Here is a 17491-nt window from a genome sequence, read left to right as displayed (position 1 = left end):
TGCTGATTCCTGTCTGAGCTAGTGACAAAGGGGCCCGCTGATGTGCCCGAAAGGTCAACGTACTGGGACTGATAGAGAGTGCATTTGAGTGAGTTTCAAACCTCAGGAGTTTCCATAGCCTTTCTCTTACATGAGTGATTTTGTGTCTGAAGCCAAGTCCTGCTGTGATGGCAGCCATGGCAACGGGGAAGGAGAAGGGAAAAGAACTGCCCTTTCAAACTAGCTGGTCCCAAGTGTTAGATGTGCTTTTTTGTTAAATGTTCAGCCAAGACAGCAGTTAGTTTAAATGACAGACACTATCAACCATCCAACCAGTCTTCCAGTCTCAATGATAATTCATCCTATGAGACTTTCTGAGTGCAAAAAGTGATGGTTCTTTCTAAGGCTGGGGAGATGCAGGCCACGGCAGGTGCCCACGGGGGCATCACCTCTGGGTGAGTTGTGACTCATGGCAGTAGTCCCAAAATTGCAACCCCAGTTATGTCTTGGTCCAGAAAGCCAGAGTAAGGGGTTAAAAGGCACTTTTGATTTTCCACCAGATAATTAACCCCCTCCCCCCAACGCTGTGTATTGACTATGACACTGCAGTATTTTTAATTTACTCCCCTTCTCTTACTCATGTTTTGGATTGGCAAGGATTCTTTTGTCTGCTGAGAATAAAAACTTCATTAATTTATAGACACAGTGCTTCCCACAACATGCACTAATCACCAGAAGAAAGATATAATGGTTTCAAATACACATCTAACCTCCATTACTTTCCATACTTGGAAAAAAAATGTGATCAGCAGGCCAAGCACACTCATAACCACAGGTGGTTGAAGTGAAAACCCAGCTAGAAGTTTATCAGCCTTTAAAGACCTATGGGCATTCACTGCTTGTGTTTTAATTGATTTACCTTTAACTGTCCTGTACAGAAGACTCTGAGCTCCACTTCCCCCTTTGTAAAGGCAAGCACATATTTATCCAGGGAAACAAGTAAAGTACTTGCTTAAATCTAACCATGTGTTTAAGACTAATTTTTAAATAAATTTAAGGAGAAAGTTAACAGGTTTTAGGGTCTTTTTGGTTTTGGTTTTTTTTTTCTTTTTTTTCCCTCTTTTCCTTTTTCCTGAACAGGAAGTTATGCCAAGTTTTGAGGAGACTCAATACTATTTTAAACTAATGTATTGCAACTATAGCATGTGCCTGAGCTTCTCAAAAAGAGTTATAGTCTTCGTGTAAAACACCTAGCTCCCTGTGAAGAATGTAATATTTCCGTATCATAAGCAGTCACACTTTCAAGACTTGAAAGTGTCTTTTGAAGGACTGCTTCTGAGATTTATCTGTGTCAATTTAGGAGAAAAATCAGTTGATTTTCTCATAAATCACAGGTTCAGGTATGCCTCTGAAGGTCAGGAAGCCAAGAGCTATCTTTCTTATTTGATTGTAGAACAAACTACAGGTCTAATCAACTTCTGAACAGAGTTAGGGCAGGCTAAAACTGTATAGCACAGCCTAAGTTAAGACTATAGTATTTTTTTGCCACTCTGTATCTCCAGAGGGTTCACTGTGGCAGTGACCTGGCCCCTACTGCCTGTCCTGGGTCAAACACCAGTTACCCAGGACGATGATGCTCAGTCTGTCAGGAGTGCCCTGCGTGCCAAGGATGTGCACGTTGAGGGAGAGTACGGGAACGCATGTGTGTGTGATGGCATTTGGATCTCCAGCAAGCACACAGCACACATCTTTGCGCATTAGCAGCCTTCCACAGAAATGTTTACTGAGCTCGCTCTGTGTAAACAGTCTGACATCTGTTTGTATGAGAAAAGTAAAGCTTTGCTAAAAGGCTAGATTAACCTTTGAGGCAAATTTAGAAGAAAATTTGAAGGAGAAATCTGCACACAGATTTTCTACATTATGAATGCTAACAGTAGGCAAATAGCTTCTTACCACATTTTGTCCCTAAAGCCATAGCGGAGTTTCTGTGATCTAGCTTTAATAAAATAGAAGTTGAAGCACATGTTCTGCAACTTCTTGGGGTGGTTTTCTTAGTTTATTTTTATAATTTTTTTGCAGTCTTTGAAGAGAACAGCCTATATAAATGCATAGGCACACATAGACTATTACAGGATCAGGCCACATAAAGACAGTATATAGCTATTAATTTTGTTTGATTATTGCCACAAAATTCTTATAGTACCAGACTTTCTAGTATTTAGACCCAGGTTAGTTCCATAGTGTTAAGAACTTGAACTCCTTCTGAGCAAACTCAGTTTGCACATCTTGAACCATAACATTGGGAGATATCATTTTTAGAAGGGAAAAAAAAAATGTTTTCAAATGCTTGTACTTAAATTCATAATTTCATCTGTGGCTGCCTATATAAATGACTGGGTCTGTGGAAGTGCTGAACAATCATTCCTACTAGAAAAAGTAAGGGTATTTTCAGGTTAAAATGTTAATGCCTTGTTAATTTGGGGGTCCAGAAATTGAGATTTTCAGGTTTTCTAACTTGACTTATCAGTGAAAATGAATTATTTGGTATTAGAGCCTAATTGGAGGCCTTCCTAGAAAATCCAAAGATCAGCAGAGTAATTGACTTTCTTTTCAAAGTACTTCAGTCTTACAAAAATACCGTATGTGGCAGAAGCACTGTGGTCGTATATAATGTGTAGCTTGATCTTTGCTTAGCCCATGCCTTACCATAATTTTTCCCATTACGATTATATTTTCTGCTTACTCTCTCCCTTCCTGCAGCAGGTTTCTCAAATAACACTGTACATTATTTTAGTACATGTCTTAGCAGTGTAACTTATTGTGATGACGATACCATGCTTTGCAAATGACTCTGTGCACCTGGAACTTTGGTTACGGACTTTTAGTTCCAGGGCTGGAACTGTAATGTCTCAGCAAGTCTTTAAACCCGGCTTTACAAATAGATGGTTATGCAGTGTCCCAGGCACACATTGCAGCTTCCTGAGGAAAGGAAAAGGGCAAAATCCAGACTAGATGGGAAGCATTTGACCCAGCAGGATGTCCCTGACATTTCACCCTTAGGTCATGGTTCAGAATGTGACTTCCAGGCAGAGTGACCTGTGGGGAGGGACAGGATCTCCTGTAGCACAGGAGCTGTCACCAGGTCATTTTGCTGCCAGTGGGAGTATGTTTCCTTGTAGTCTGGGGCCATTTTTTAAGGTCAGAAGTCAAATATGTAGTGCTTTTGTGTTTAGTGTTGCTCACGCAATTGATCGTGTTTGTTCCTGTGCGTGCAGGATTAGTCACCAAGATGAGGGAGAGTGTTTTAGTGGCTGGAGTTCATAAAAAAAGTAGGGACGTCATTTGTTCATTATGTCTTCAAGTGCTGAAATCTTCTGAAGCTTTAACCAGATATTTATTTTTCTATCCTAAAATTCCAATGTTATGTTATGTTATGTTATGTATATAATAGGTGTCAGCAAATGCAAAAGCAAATGCCTGGCTCCCTCCATTAGTTTTGATGCCCCATGTCTCTGAAAAATATTAGCCCTCCTACTTTAGGCTGCCCATCACTCTGAGTTTCCTGTGGCTCCAGATCTGCCAAGCTGCCACATCCCCTTGAAGGGGACAGAACAAACTGTATGGTCTGGAGCTAGATCACTTTTACTGCTCTCCTTCCTGCTCTGTTAATACTTGGGGGTAAATATTAATCCACTGATAGGCAGAACGACATTCCAGTTGCTTCTGCAGCAGTTCTCACGCTTTCCATATTCCTGCCCCATCATCTGGGCTGTGTCTTTCTGACAGAACCAGCTTACAACTAAATGATGGTTTTGTAGGTAAAAGAGTTGGGCAACTCTTGCACAGGACATCTTGCCAGGCACAAGACTGGGACCTGGTTGCCCCATTGGACCAAAGAGCTGTTTCCAATCCCCATTTTAGCCTGACTGAGAAGGTGTTTTTAAGCCTATCCAAGACTTAAGTTTCCATATATTTTCGAAGCTGGAGATTTCTGCATCATGATGGCAATTTTCTTTGTTACAAAGTAGATGTTACAAACATCTAGTCAGAAGCATCTTGTGTGGAAAAAAGGTCACAGATTCAGTGTCAGCCCTAAAATCTAAGAGTTGGATGAGAGCTGAGTAAGGAAGGTCTGAGTTTCAAGTAGTACCTTCTGTTAGAGGAGTGTAGTTCAGTGTTTGAATCATTAGATTGATGAGCAAGAGATCAAGAGAGGGGCAAAAGTAAGAGATTCATTCTGCAGCCTAGGAACTACTTAGAGCTCTCATGCTTTCACTCTTTTGTTTTATTATATAAGTCACTGGCTTCCCACCTCCTCCCCCCAATATCTTGAAATCCTTAAGACTAAGATTTTTGACAGTTTCCTGGGGAAAAAAAAGAACTCTGAACTGAGATATTACATGTGACGTTTCTGCTTTGACATGGATATACTGGGGGAGGTAGGAATTTAAATTTTACTTTTAGAATAAGAAGTTAGCTTTACCTTGAAAATAATAGTCATCATGTGTCTCCACAATGACATTGTATGACCAACATGTTCTTTTTTTCCTGTGGCTTCTTGGAAACTAAAAAATTGTTAAAAAAAAAAAAAGAAGAAGAAGAGAAATTTACTCTACAGCTGTGTTGGAGTTAAATGATTATTTTCTTAGTACAAGAGAAACAAAGTAATGTGTAACAATAATGCCAAAAAACCCAGAATGATCTTTTCAGTTTTCTAGTCAAATGATGAGGATGAAGAAGAAAACAATAAATAGAAAAAGAAAGTGAATGTGAATTCTCAGCAAATGTTCCTCATTTTCCTTTCTCCCCGACTCAATTTGTTCAGGGGGTGCAGCTAACCCATGATTAGTCCAGCTTTACATCTAACATTTTTTCACATGTTGATTAATGAGGGAAGACAGGCTTTGAAGCCACTTTCTTCTCCCAGACAGGTGCAGTGTTTTAACTGTGAAAGAGCTGACATGTGAATTATTTGTAAAGAGGGAGCTATCTAAACACATCATTAGCAAAGGACAAAAGTCATTGACCTAACCTGGTGCCACAGCACTTTCAGATCCTTGGTTGTTTTCCAACTTACTGATTGCTTAAAGATTTGCCATTATTGTTGACAGTGCCTACAATGCCTATTTTTTCTCTATTGTTAAATTCAAGTTGTGAAAAGTCAAGTGTTTGATTTGCATGGAGATCTTTTCCCTTCGTCAGGTATTGCCAGTATCTATGGCATGTGCCATACTTCAGGTAATGTAATTTTAGGCAGACTTTAACTGCTTAACATGAAGGATGAAAAGTACAACTTGCTGATAAAATATTGTCAAAAATCTGCTCCCACTCCACTAAGAAATGAAAGTTAATGTTAATCAGTCATGTCATTTTTGTGGCTTATAATTTGTTCCCTACTGAACAAAACTATGTCTGTTATGTTTAATTTTTATTGTATGCTCAAATTTAAGCACATGTCAGCAAACTTATATGAATTAAAGCCTTTGTGCTTCTGAATTGTTAAATCTTATTTATGAATATTTTAGGAGATCAACAGATTACAACATGGGAGGGAGAAAAATGCATCCATGGTTGAGCAAAACAAAATTATGTCCTTTATCTAACTAGTCTTGTCACTCTCCTCAAAATTTAATAAAATATGTTTTACATCTATAGGTCAGAAACCAAAGAGCACATTAAGCATTCAAGTGAAAGGTTAAAGATCTACTACCAAGTAATGAAATGCCAGGTGTTTATGAAACTCCAGAGCCCTGTGGGGAGAAAAGTAGAGGGGAAAGGCAGGAAGAGTTCTGAACCTGTGGGTAAAACAATATAAACAGGATACTAAAAAGAGAAGTGGGGGGGGGAACAGTAATGAAGTGTTGCTCAATAAGTGTGAAATCAGAGCCATAATTTCATCCTGCCAGAGGATAAGAATGGAATGAACAATGAAGGCACAGAGAAGGAAGAGGTGACAGTCACTGTAAATCAATATCCAAGGTTAACATAGGACACTCTGTAAGAACGCTGCTTCATTAAAAATAGGAGTCATGGGGGGCTGGGATTAAGGGACACAACTAATTTAGACACTGTTAGCTTTCTCTGCGGTATCCCAAAACAGAGGGGGGCGATTCCATCAGTTAACACATTTACGACTAGAAAGTGACGGCTGCTACACAAATGGTAAATAGTTATGAGTAGCAGGGTGCTGGACTTGGGGTCCAGTGATCTTTTCAAATCTAGATCTGCCATTATTCTGGCTTCCTTTCACTGAAAATAGGCGAAGCACAAGTGAGGGCTCTTTGGGCTGGCACTCATCCAGCCGAAACCACTAGCTGGAGATCTTCCAAGTGTAGGAGGTACACAGCTGTCAAGGCGCTCTAGACTACAATACTGGCAAAGCCACCGATAGGCAGATGCTACTGCTGCAATTGCATCAAGCCCTGAGCTCAAAGAAATTGGTCCTGTTTTCACTCAGACAATGTGGGAACTCAGTCTTTGCGTAGTGCCTTATGAAACCCAAATGTCTGGAAATAAGCTGCTTCTTCCCATACTTTTCCCTAAATTTCTTAAACTTGGGTCTTCATGTTGAGATGAAGCCTAAGCAGAATAAAGAGGGGCTTGCTTGTCATATTGCAACAGCCAAGCTTCTGAGCACTTCTACCTGTCCCCTACTCCTGCTTCTCTCTGTGGGATACAGCACCACAAAGAAACACCTGCCCTAGACATATATCTGCTTGCAGCTACTTATTTGTGGATTCATTTATAAATTTTATGCTCCTGTTTTTACTGCAAGAATGGTTCATTTACTTGGAAGGCAATGTTAATAGCTGATAAAATTGAGGACTATTGCTTTATGCTGTAGGTTCTGGAGGTGGAAGAATGGTCTTTTCTAGTCTATCTCTCTGATATCTTCTGTGTATGTGCTTGTGGCTTCACCATGATTTCTCTGGTCCAAACTCAGTGTAGTAAATCAAAAGTAGCTTGTGGTCATGTAGCACCTGTTGTCAGGACAATCGATTTTCCAGGAATTTCCTGAAATTAATATGATTTCACCCTGCTAGTGCCAAGTAGGCATGCTTATATGCAATTTACAAACAGGAAAACTAAAGCTCAGGGTTGACCCAACGTAATCAGCTGGTAGCAGGAGCCAAAAAATACTTGGCCACAGAAACAGACAGCCAGAGCCACGTTCTGACCAGGCTTTTGTAGCAGTTGAATTCTTGTCTCTGCTGCTGTCAGATCAGTGGTAGTACACAGGCCTGTATCTATCCATCCATTCACATATCTATCTACTCATCTACCTATGTACTTACCTACCTACCTATTTAATCTACCTGTTACTGAAAATTGTTACAGCTGATACAATAACAAGCCAAAGTCTCTCTCTTTTTCTGTGTATTATATATATGTGTATTGTTTATTTTCTGGTGATCTTGAAATGGTCTCTCAAATTATTGAACAGTTCCAAAGTCATTGTCATGGAAACTTACAAAAGGGAAAAGTTAAAAGCCCTGGGAGGTCATCTCATCCTTGTTTTTGCTCCAAGAGACTTTATTATGATAAAGTACTAGTGAGTTAGAATCACAACAGATGGAGAATCATATGTATGTATACATTTTTTCCCATGGAGTAGAAGAGGGAATCTTTTGCAGATTTTTTACATAAAGAAATAGTGTGTAGCTTACCCGCTGTGAATAAATCTAATTTAATCATCTTTATGCCTCCCTGATCTTCATCCTCTGAAGTTTGCTGGAGGGTCAGATGTGCACCCTGGGAAATTTTCCAGATTCTGTGTTGATTCTCTCTGCTCCCACTCCTCCCTTCTTAAACCCACTCCTCAGCCATGTGCTGAAGTTTTTCTACATTATAGCAATGACAAAAGCAGTGCTGAGGCTATGTTTAAGGTCTTGCCTTTGCTTTGGGCTGAGCAAGCAGCACTCCAGGTCCTTTGGTGCTGTATGAGCTGCAGCCTCTGTGTGGCAGCAGAACATAGCAGGGGAGGTGACAGCTTTGAACTGGATCAGGATCATTTTCAAAGGAAATGCTGGTGTTGGACACTGGGAGTTAGGGTCTGCTTTCTACTTCCACCTCTGCTACTAATCTTTATATAGTCTTTGGCAAATCACTTACCTTCTATATTCTCCAGCTGCAAAAATACTTTGGTGCCCAGTGCCTTATCCTGTTGGGTTTTTTTTGAGTTTGTTGTTGTTGTTGTTTTGTTGTTGTTGTTTTTTGTTGTGTTTTTTTGTTGTTGTTTGTTTTTTGGGGGGGGTATGCATTTTTTAGACTTAGGTTATTTTGGAAAGAATTTTCAGATCACCAGATAGGTAACTTACCTGACAGTATTATTACTCTGAGGTGCACCTTATTTTTAACATGTGAGATTGTGCTGCATTTTTTCATATAATTCCATTTGTAAATGAAACAACAGTTCCATGCTAGATAGATTTCAGCTCTCATTTGCCATCTCATTCTTTCCTTTGCTTCTTTTTTCTTCCTTTTTTTTGCCCTCTAAGTTCTTCATCAATGATATTAATATAATAATTTTACTGAGTTGTATTTATCTAACCTCACTGGGTGCTTTTAATCACTTTTCAGTGAGTCAAAGCCAGGATCAACTTCCTTTTCTAAAATCCACTTGCACACTGAAATGCCAGGGGTACAGATGCTACAGTTAGGAGCAGAACTCAACTATTGGAAGGATCTCCTGGTATCTGTCCCAGCCATGCTGGCACCCGAGGGATGGGGCAAGCCATGTGCCAGCTGAGCCTTTTCGACCCCTCGGTATTGTGCTGACAGGCAGCCTGGTTTTGCCAGTGAAACTCATGATCTCATTCTTCTTTATGCAATCCCACAGGTGAAGGCTGATGATAGAATCATCAAAACGGAGCATGGGCTGCTCATCCGCAGCTTGCAAAGAAAGGATGCGGGAGCCTATTTCTGCAAAGCCCAGGAGCACACCTTTGTCCATACCATTGTGAAGCTGAATTTAAACGTCATTGAAAATGGGCAAATGGAAAGCACTCAGAAAACTGAGGACGAGGACGGCCGGATGAGGGATTTGCTGACTGAGTCCCGGCTGAGGTACAAGGACTACATCCAGCTGGTCAGCAGCCCCAGCTTTAGCCTGGATGAGTACTGTGAACAAATGTGGCACCGGGAGAAACGGCGGCAGCGGAACAAAGGTGGTGCCAAATGGAAGCATGTACAGGAGATGAAAAAAAAACGAAATCGAAGGCACCATGAGCCAGCCAGGCCACTGTCTACGTAGTCTGTAAATGCTATTTAAAGAAAGGACATTTTCCACAAAAAAAAAAAATACTGTGTTCTGGTTTTGTGCATCTTGCCTATGATTTAGTACTGCTTCTTATTGAAATGAGGTAACTCACCATCACTATTAATCTGTGTGAGACTGTACAATGGGATTCGATACCAAATGAGATGTTCCTTATTGGAGTACCACACACTAGGCAATAATTTCGAATGCTTTCATTAAAAGGAAAACTTGTACACTTTTAGCTAATTTCAGGGTAGCCTGAGGCTACGTGAGCTATGTTCTGTTCTTTCTGCATAATTCTCACATAGGATTTTAGTGTCCACATTCCCATATTAATATTTGCTGACACATTCCACCTTAGAGGTGGCTACATTTCAGGGGAGGGCAGATGTTCTTTGGCATCTTTCTGAATAAGAAGCATGGTAGAAATGTGTGACAGATCTGCAAAAATACCCACTAATTTACCCATTGGACTTGTATGCAGACACATGAGTGGGGTTTGCTAGCACAGAGAAGCGCAGCAAAAAATCAAATTAAGTATTGGCTTAGGGACAACATTCATTCTTCCCATACAAAAAGAGAAAGCATAATCATAGTTTAAGAGAGGAGAATTATCGAGCGTTACTCATTAGAGTTTGAGTAGCCACCAGTTTGCAGTCCATCTGCTGTAATGAAATGTTGACTCTAATCGAAACTGCCACCAAGATGCTCGGGAGTAAATTTCCTAAGTGGTCTGTGGGAGGTATGTGCACAAATCCTATTAGCAAATAATGGGATTCCTGCCTGCACCTCTCCATCTCTCCAAAGGTTTGACTCTGTTTCTCTGGCCCTTTGCTAGCTTTGTTTTATGCAGAGTAAAAGAAAAATAAAAGACAACAACAAAGCTAAAATGAAAGACGATGAGGGAAAATATTTGGTGACTGAGACCAGTGCTCTTGACACAGAGCTGACATTCCTCAGATGTATGTATTCTTTGGGATTTTCTCCCAAAGGACTTATGTATTTTTAAGTTGAAAAATTGCATTGTTGGAATGAATACTTTTATTATAATTAAATAAAACAAAAGATGTCCATGTGTAAATAAAACTTGTAAGTTAGAATTCTACATAATTTTGTAAAGTGTTCCTTGGTTTGCATTTTGGTTTTAATAGTGTAAATTTTTCCATGTAAGCAAGAAACACTGACCTCACTCTTGTCTATTTTACATCAATGTGATTTCATTGAATTTACTTCTGATATGCAGCAACAAACACAAGCTTTAAATCAGGCGTACTGTCTTTTCTCATGAGTCAAAACCCCCCTTCCCTCTCCTCTATCTAACCTCCCTCCGTTTTGCCTTTCACGCCTTTTTGAGTGTGAAATGACAAATTAGCCACTTCCTCACATGGAAGAGAGCTTTGATGGATACCAAAACGACAGACTTTACTTGTTTCTCATGCATTCTACAGATCTTAAGAGCAAAGTCTGTGGGAAACCCATGTAATTGGTGTGCACCTCATTAAGGAACCAAAAGCGTTAGCTCTGAAAGTTGTAGATTTGCCCTTGCCCATGCTGGTGTTTGTGTGCGCATTCAGTCCTTGATCAATAATTGTGTAGATCCAATTTGCATCGTTGTTCATTTCCTCTGTGTTGAAAGTCAGATATGGCTAAGTGTTTGTCGGATTTCAGAAAGGAATCTCAGCTTACCCACGATTCTTGTAAAACCCGAAAGCTGAGTTTGCATGTGTTGTATAAAAGCCAACGATACCATATGTCATTAATTTTAGATGCTTTTTTAATAGGAGATATATGAGTTAATTAGGAGATATTAGATAGCATGCGTACAATGCTTTAATAGTGTAAAGCACTGAGTGCTAAATATTATAAAAGATGTCTGTGGGAATGAGGGAATTTCTCAGCACAGAACCTTTAATCAGCAGAGGGACTGATGCTGAAGATACTAACCAGTCATGCAGTACTTTGAGCACATGCAGAGAATTTTTTGGCATTTTTGCTGCAAAATAACATAGGCCAGGCATTTCACAAGAGGCTCGTCATTCTGTGTACCTTGATTTTAAGGCCAATTAAGACTACTTAAAGGAGGTATGTTGTGGGATATTAAACTACTACATATAAAGCACCCTAAGACAGGGATACTCAGTATTCTGGGCTGGAAGGTTATGCTGTCACCAACCTGCCCTATTATTCCTTATTAGATTTTTATCAGTCCACAAAGTCCCATTTCTCTGACTTGGACATTAAGTAAATGAGTGGAACTGCACGAAGGCTATGAATAACAGGTGGTCTGCATTCACATGCACTGACAAAGGGCCTACTCTTCTCCCTGGTGGTGATGCAGTAGTTCAATTATTGCTTTTCAGGCAACATCACATGTTTGACTACTTCATAAACAAGCAAATCTATTCCTTCTTCCATATTGTTTGTCCTTCATGAAAACTAAATCTTCTGATTTATGTTTAGATATGACGGGGTATATTTTCAACAAATGAAACCCCCCCCACTGACTTTAGTAGAAGTCTGGGATGACTAAGGGTCTCAGTGCTGGGAGCAATAGATTTAAATGGTTGAATTAAAATGTTCTTACTATTAAAAACAACTTTCATTTCTTTTATTTCAAATGTTGCTGCAATGAGATTCTTCTCAAAGAAATGACCTCATCAGTACAGTGGTAGTGTAAAACCCCAAGTGAGATATAATGCCTCTTCCATCATGGGAAATAAATGCAAAATCCTCCAAACAAGTGTGCTGTATTGGGTTCATGCCACCCCAAGGAGCGTAGTTAATAATATTGCATAGATAAAAGTCTGTGTTTTGATATACTGGTAAGATGTAGGCTATAGCCAGCAGGACTAGCACAGCTCCTCATGCACAGCAGGTATTACACATGCAAGGAGGCCAGAAGACCTTGAAAACCAGAGAGCAAAAGGGACAGATCAGGGCTCGCTACAGAAAGTAAGAAAGGGTTTTGTTAGGCAGGACTCAGCAAAAAAAACCAGGAGTAGGAGCAGAAGGAGCGGTGGATCTTTCCACAACCCACAGTCCCAGAGAAGGATTCAGAGGATGAGCTATTCCAGAAACTTCAACAGGAGAGGATCTTCCTCTTTTCAAAAATTTTATCTTCAATATAATTTAGAATCTCAACTCTAAGCCTGCTTAAATTTCAAATCAATGATCTGGGGGTCAGTTGGGCTGCTGTGAGCTGTACTGTAAGCCACAACATGCTCATAGTTGAAATGAAACTGAGCCTTGCCTCCTTCGAAAGGTCAATAAAAATGAAGTTAAATGAAGTTTTGGTCCAGACTGGAAAAAGTTACCTCCACCTTAATAACTGTAGGTTTTAAACAGATCCCTTAGTGCATATGATACAACATAGATATTATCTATATGCATTCAATCAGCCATCTAATTATTAATACATTATCTTTCCCTTCAACAAAATCTTTCCATTGACCCTATTGCAGCAGAAGGTCAGTGTTGGACCAAACTGAAGTAGTTTTAAACAGATCCTTAGAATAACCAGCACAATGTGAGCTGTAGTTATAAAAATGCAGAAAACTGACATAATCTTTAAAGCCCAACAGGGCCTTAAACTTTGTAGCAATCTTGCAGTCAGGTAAAATAAAACAGAAAATGGGATTAGCAGAAAAAGGAATAAAGTATTAACACTTATTGTGATAAACTAGTTCCATGACTGGAAACTGTTTCAACGACAGGTGTGTTCATGCCATAAGCAAATACTTTTCTCTCTAAGTAGATAAACTTACATTGCTTGAGGTATCTAAGAACCTGAATACTTTCCAGTTCATATGTAGATTTTGGACCTGGTTCTTACATCATTCATAATGAAGTAATTAGGTGAAATGCAACAGATTTCCTCTGGTTCATATGCTTTTGAGATCAAAAATTCCCTACAGTTCAAATGCTATGAACAATTTAATCTAAAAATTATGAGTATTGATCTGCACTTAACATTTCAGATAATGAATAATTATTTGATATTATTACTCATTTTTATGCCTCATAATAATGTCTCAATATTTAATAACTAATGGCAATTGAGTTTGCTAATGTTTTGTCATATAAGCGTGTGTGTATAGGAGTGCATATACAAATGCATTATTTTCTGTTCATTTTGGAAGAGGGGTTAATTTACAAAAAACAAATGTGATTTCAAGAGTCAAGGCTCAGCTCAGCTTCCACTGACATGAGAGATAAAATCCTGCTGGAACTGAATCATAGCCTAAGCAGACTATAATCTATCTATAGCCTTGTAGTCAGAAACACAAATCTATACATTGTTCTATAGACTATATTGGCCTGGTTCTTGCACACAGTTGCAGATGAGATGTGAAGGTTTAAGGAATTACATCTGCATGAATGGAAAATTAAGCCCATGTGTCTCCCTAATATATTCTGCTACATTTTATAAACCTTAAATGGTCTCTATTGTAATATTTTACCATAGTGTTGATAATATTACCCTGAACTAGGCTCCTGTCGTTAGCTGAAGTGTGACATTTTTTGCAGTTGTAATCCAGATTTAGAGATTTGTAAAATAAGTTCATTACAGTAACAAAAAAGGAGACATGGGAAAATACTTTAATTATAAATTCTACAAGGCAGATTTGTAAGATTTTATTTCTACTTATCTAAATAGCAGTTATCCTAAAATGTTTTACAAACACCAGTGTTTGGGGTTTTTTTTGGTCAGGTAAGTATACATAGCAAATTTTAATCTTGAGTTTATCACTTGCCAATGTGTGACTTAAACATCTGGTCTGATAGCTATAGGAAGACTTAGTTTTCACTTGCTTATTTTCTTTCTTCTGATGGTTAAGTCCATTGTCTCCCGCCTTTGAGACTCTCTGGTCTGTCAGGTAACCTCACTTTATATGGAGGTATATTCTGGGGATCTGGCATTCCTTGACTTATAAACATCTCTACAAAGCCATAGTATCATAATCTGCCTTCAGACAATGACTTTCCTAAGCACTAGCTTTAGTATTCAGTTGCAGATGCAAACCAAACACTGTGAGGTAAACTGGAGACCAAATGGGGTTTTCATTTACAAAGGAAATTGTTGGGACTGTTCCTTAGAGCTCTCCTTTCTCTTTTTGCTTATGTGGTTGCTGCATATAATTCTCCAATTTAAAATCAAAGTCTTTTGTGCTTTAAAGCATAAGATTTTCCATGTGATGTTAAAAACATAACAACATTTCCAGGTGATTTTTTTTTTAGTAATATGGACTGTTTGTTAATAGTTTCAAACAGTAAGAGTCAAGGAAAACATCTGTCCAGCTATAGATGGTTGTGATATTTGTAAGAAGCCCAGACACATCTCAGTTTTGGTGGTGTTTTGTATTCTGTTCCCTTCCTCTTATGGTATATAAGTGCTTTGGCTGGGTTTTTAGGGTTATTTTTTTGGAGGTAGAGCGTTTTGTGGTTGTTTGATTTTTTAAATTTTGGTTTGGGGTTTTTGGGGGAATTGTTTTGGTGTTTGAGTTTTGGGGTTTTTTGATTGGGTTGTTTTCTGGGGTTCTTTTGGGACAGGTATGTGTAGCTCATTTTTTGCATTCTACTAATTTTTTTCATGTTATTTCTCCTACTAAAACAAACCATGCCCAAAGCCAGATGTTTTCTGGTGGTGCAACATATGACAAAGCAGTAAGAAGAACAGAAGGCTAGGGCAGTACTATTTTGGTATGGAGACAACATAGTACAATTGCAAGAAGCAAATTCTTAAGGCTTAATTGACTATGCTGAAAGTATAAAGATCATTGTGCCATTTCTATGCCCCAGGCTGAAGCTGAGAGTAGATTTACAGAAGCTATTTTTTTAAATTTCTGAAATATTATTGATGTAGACAGATCCAGAAAATCTAATCTGTTATTAGGTCTGTTATCTATACTTGCCAGAATTATCAAAATAAAGGTACATGAGCAGAATTTCAAAGATTTCCACTTTCTAAATTTATTTTCATATTTTAAAATGTATTATTTTTTAAAAATGCTGTCATTTTCATTTTGAAGTATTTTTATTAAAAATTGTTTTCACTAAGAGAACTTTTTTTAAAAATCTACACTTTCAAGTCTCTTTTTGCAAAATCATCAGAAAAAAAAAGGAAAAGTTGTAAGTGGAAGTGGAAAATATTTTGTATGTCTGTGTGTTTTCAGAAAAGACAAAGAAAAAACAGCATCAGAGATTGTTCACGTTCTCTTCTAGAGACTTTGTGTGACTTTTCCGGAGACACTCAAAACCTGCCTGGATGTGTTCCTGTGTGATCTTCTCTAGGTGATCCTTCTCTAGCAGAGGAGTTGGACTAGACCATCTGTGATTCTGTGATTCTGTGATTCCTTCAAGGACATTTTCTGTAGAAATTAATTGAAATAATCACAATTTAAGACTAACTGTGAACATATCTTAGTTGTAAAACCTGGATGCAAAGCATGCAGATCTGTGAAAATACAAATGAAAAATGAAAATAGGTTATCTCCAAACATTTACATAACTTTTTCAATTTTTATGATACATGCATCTCCATTTTCCTCTCCCCTGGTGACTATCTCAGGATGTATATTGTCTCGGAAGAATGGAAGAGATTAAAAAAGAATATCATCTCCAAATTCCAAATTCAAAAATGAAAAGCCATACTAAAGGGGCTGGCTGCAAGAATTACGATGAATACCTCATCACTCCTTCAGAAGCCTAGCACAGGAATTGTGTGCCATATAGCTTCTCTTAATTTGTAAGGCATGAGTGGCACTTAGGTAGGCTTAGTGAGTGAGGCTGATTTTCATTCTGTAGTATAACTATTTATAGAGAATAAGACTGAAACATTTTGATGAAAGTATCTATTTGTAAATGGTGCAGCTCACTGAGTTGATACGATAACTGAAGTATAGCTTAAACAAGCTATGCGTTTGCCATGTCTGCTGGTTTACTAAATATTTCAATCTCATATGCAAGCATAACTGAAATGAATGTATATTTTGTTTGTACTATAATAAACAGCAAATTCTGAGTTTTTGCTTCTTTTGTAAACTCATGTCAAACTACAGAGTGAAATCTGAGCTTTCAGAGAAACATGGTCTGCAGCATGTCCTTCAAATGTCAAGGATAGTAATGCAAAGTTCAGTTATCTAAAGTGTCTTACTGCAGAAGTCCTACCTGAGTAAGGACTGTCAAACACCTCTCCACTGCCTAAGACCAATAGAGTGAGTCTGCAGATACAACTTAGAGAAGCCATGGGCCTCGCAGTGATTTAAATTAATACACACAAAGCAATACACAATAGGCAGCTCTGTGCTTATTAATTTCAATTCTAAAATAGCTTTTTAATATACGCATTTCTAAATGACTGTCAACTATCGTTGTCCTTAAAGATTGTACTGACATTGTGTTTTACAGTTACCCTGAAGCCAAATTGATCACCCATCCATCTTGGACTGCCTCAGGAGCACCTTTGGCTCTAAGGGAGCATGACTGTTTCCTGCCTCCCAGAGTGTTAACAGGATGGGGATAACTGGAGAAGGCAGGGTTGTTCATTTTTTATTCAGACATTGTTGCCTCCCTTCACAGCTATGGGCGAGGGAAATTTTTAGAAAACATATATAAAATCCATAGGCAGGAAAATAAACAGGCTGACTGGTCCACTGCCTCTTTTAACCTTCAGCCCAATTCCCTGTGTTTCTGGGGTTTTATTAAAGGTTAAAGAGGCTATTGTGTTAGCGGATGGTCACCATATTATTTGCAAGGACATTTGCATTGGTGCACGCAAGGATGCCTGATTCCCAGTCCCATGCTGTGTCCATTAGACCATGATGCTTCTGACCCTTTTCTGGGGAAGGTCCCAGGGTACTGCTGGCCTGAAAGCTGATGCTGAATCCCAACTGCGGCAATAGCTTTCTGCTCACCTAAATTCCACCTGCAGTTGCAATTGGATATGGTATTATTCATTTCCGAGCCTGAACTCTTTTTTCTGTGTTACTGTGTGCTGCTAAACAGCTGCTGTGCTCTCCCACTCCCTCCCCACAGGTGGCTGTATTTGATAATGTCTCATGTAGGATCAATCTTGGTCCCATTGAAGTAGGTGGGAATTCTGCCAGCGTGTCCCAGATCTGGTCCTGCATCCAGCTGGTAAAGCACTTTCAGCTCCTGCAGGAGAACAAGTGCTCTGCACAGCCTGGCTGATTATCTACGTTTGTTAGCAGAGGCAGGTGTTAGAGAAGGAAAGGGGAAGGGGAAGGGGAAGGG

At 38.9% G+C, this 17491-nt stretch overlaps 1 protein-coding gene across 1 annotated transcript in view; it reads left to right on the top strand.

Moving 5' to 3' along the window:
* The window catches only part of SEMA3D (sema domain, immunoglobulin domain (Ig), short basic domain, secreted, (semaphorin) 3D), a 49678-nt gene extending 40125 nt beyond the window's left edge, over positions 1 to 9553 (top strand). Inside the window, exon 11 of the mRNA XM_010183334.1 lies at positions 8819 to 9553. Coding sequence (XP_010181636.1) covers positions 8819 to 9232 — 414 coding nt within the window. The 3' untranslated portion in view covers positions 9233 to 9553. The remainder of the gene's footprint in view (positions 1 to 8818) is intronic.
* Positions 9554 to 17491: the final 7938 nt, after the last annotated feature.

The sequence above is a fragment of the Mesitornis unicolor genome, unplaced genomic scaffold (genome assembly GCF_000695765.1).
Source record: "Mesitornis unicolor isolate BGI_N332 unplaced genomic scaffold, ASM69576v1 scaffold23174, whole genome shotgun sequence".
Lineage (NCBI taxonomy): Eukaryota > Metazoa > Chordata > Aves > Mesitornithiformes > Mesitornithidae > Mesitornis > Mesitornis unicolor.
The sequence above is the reverse complement of the archived record's forward strand: the minus strand, read 5'-3'. Positions and strand labels throughout refer to the sequence as shown.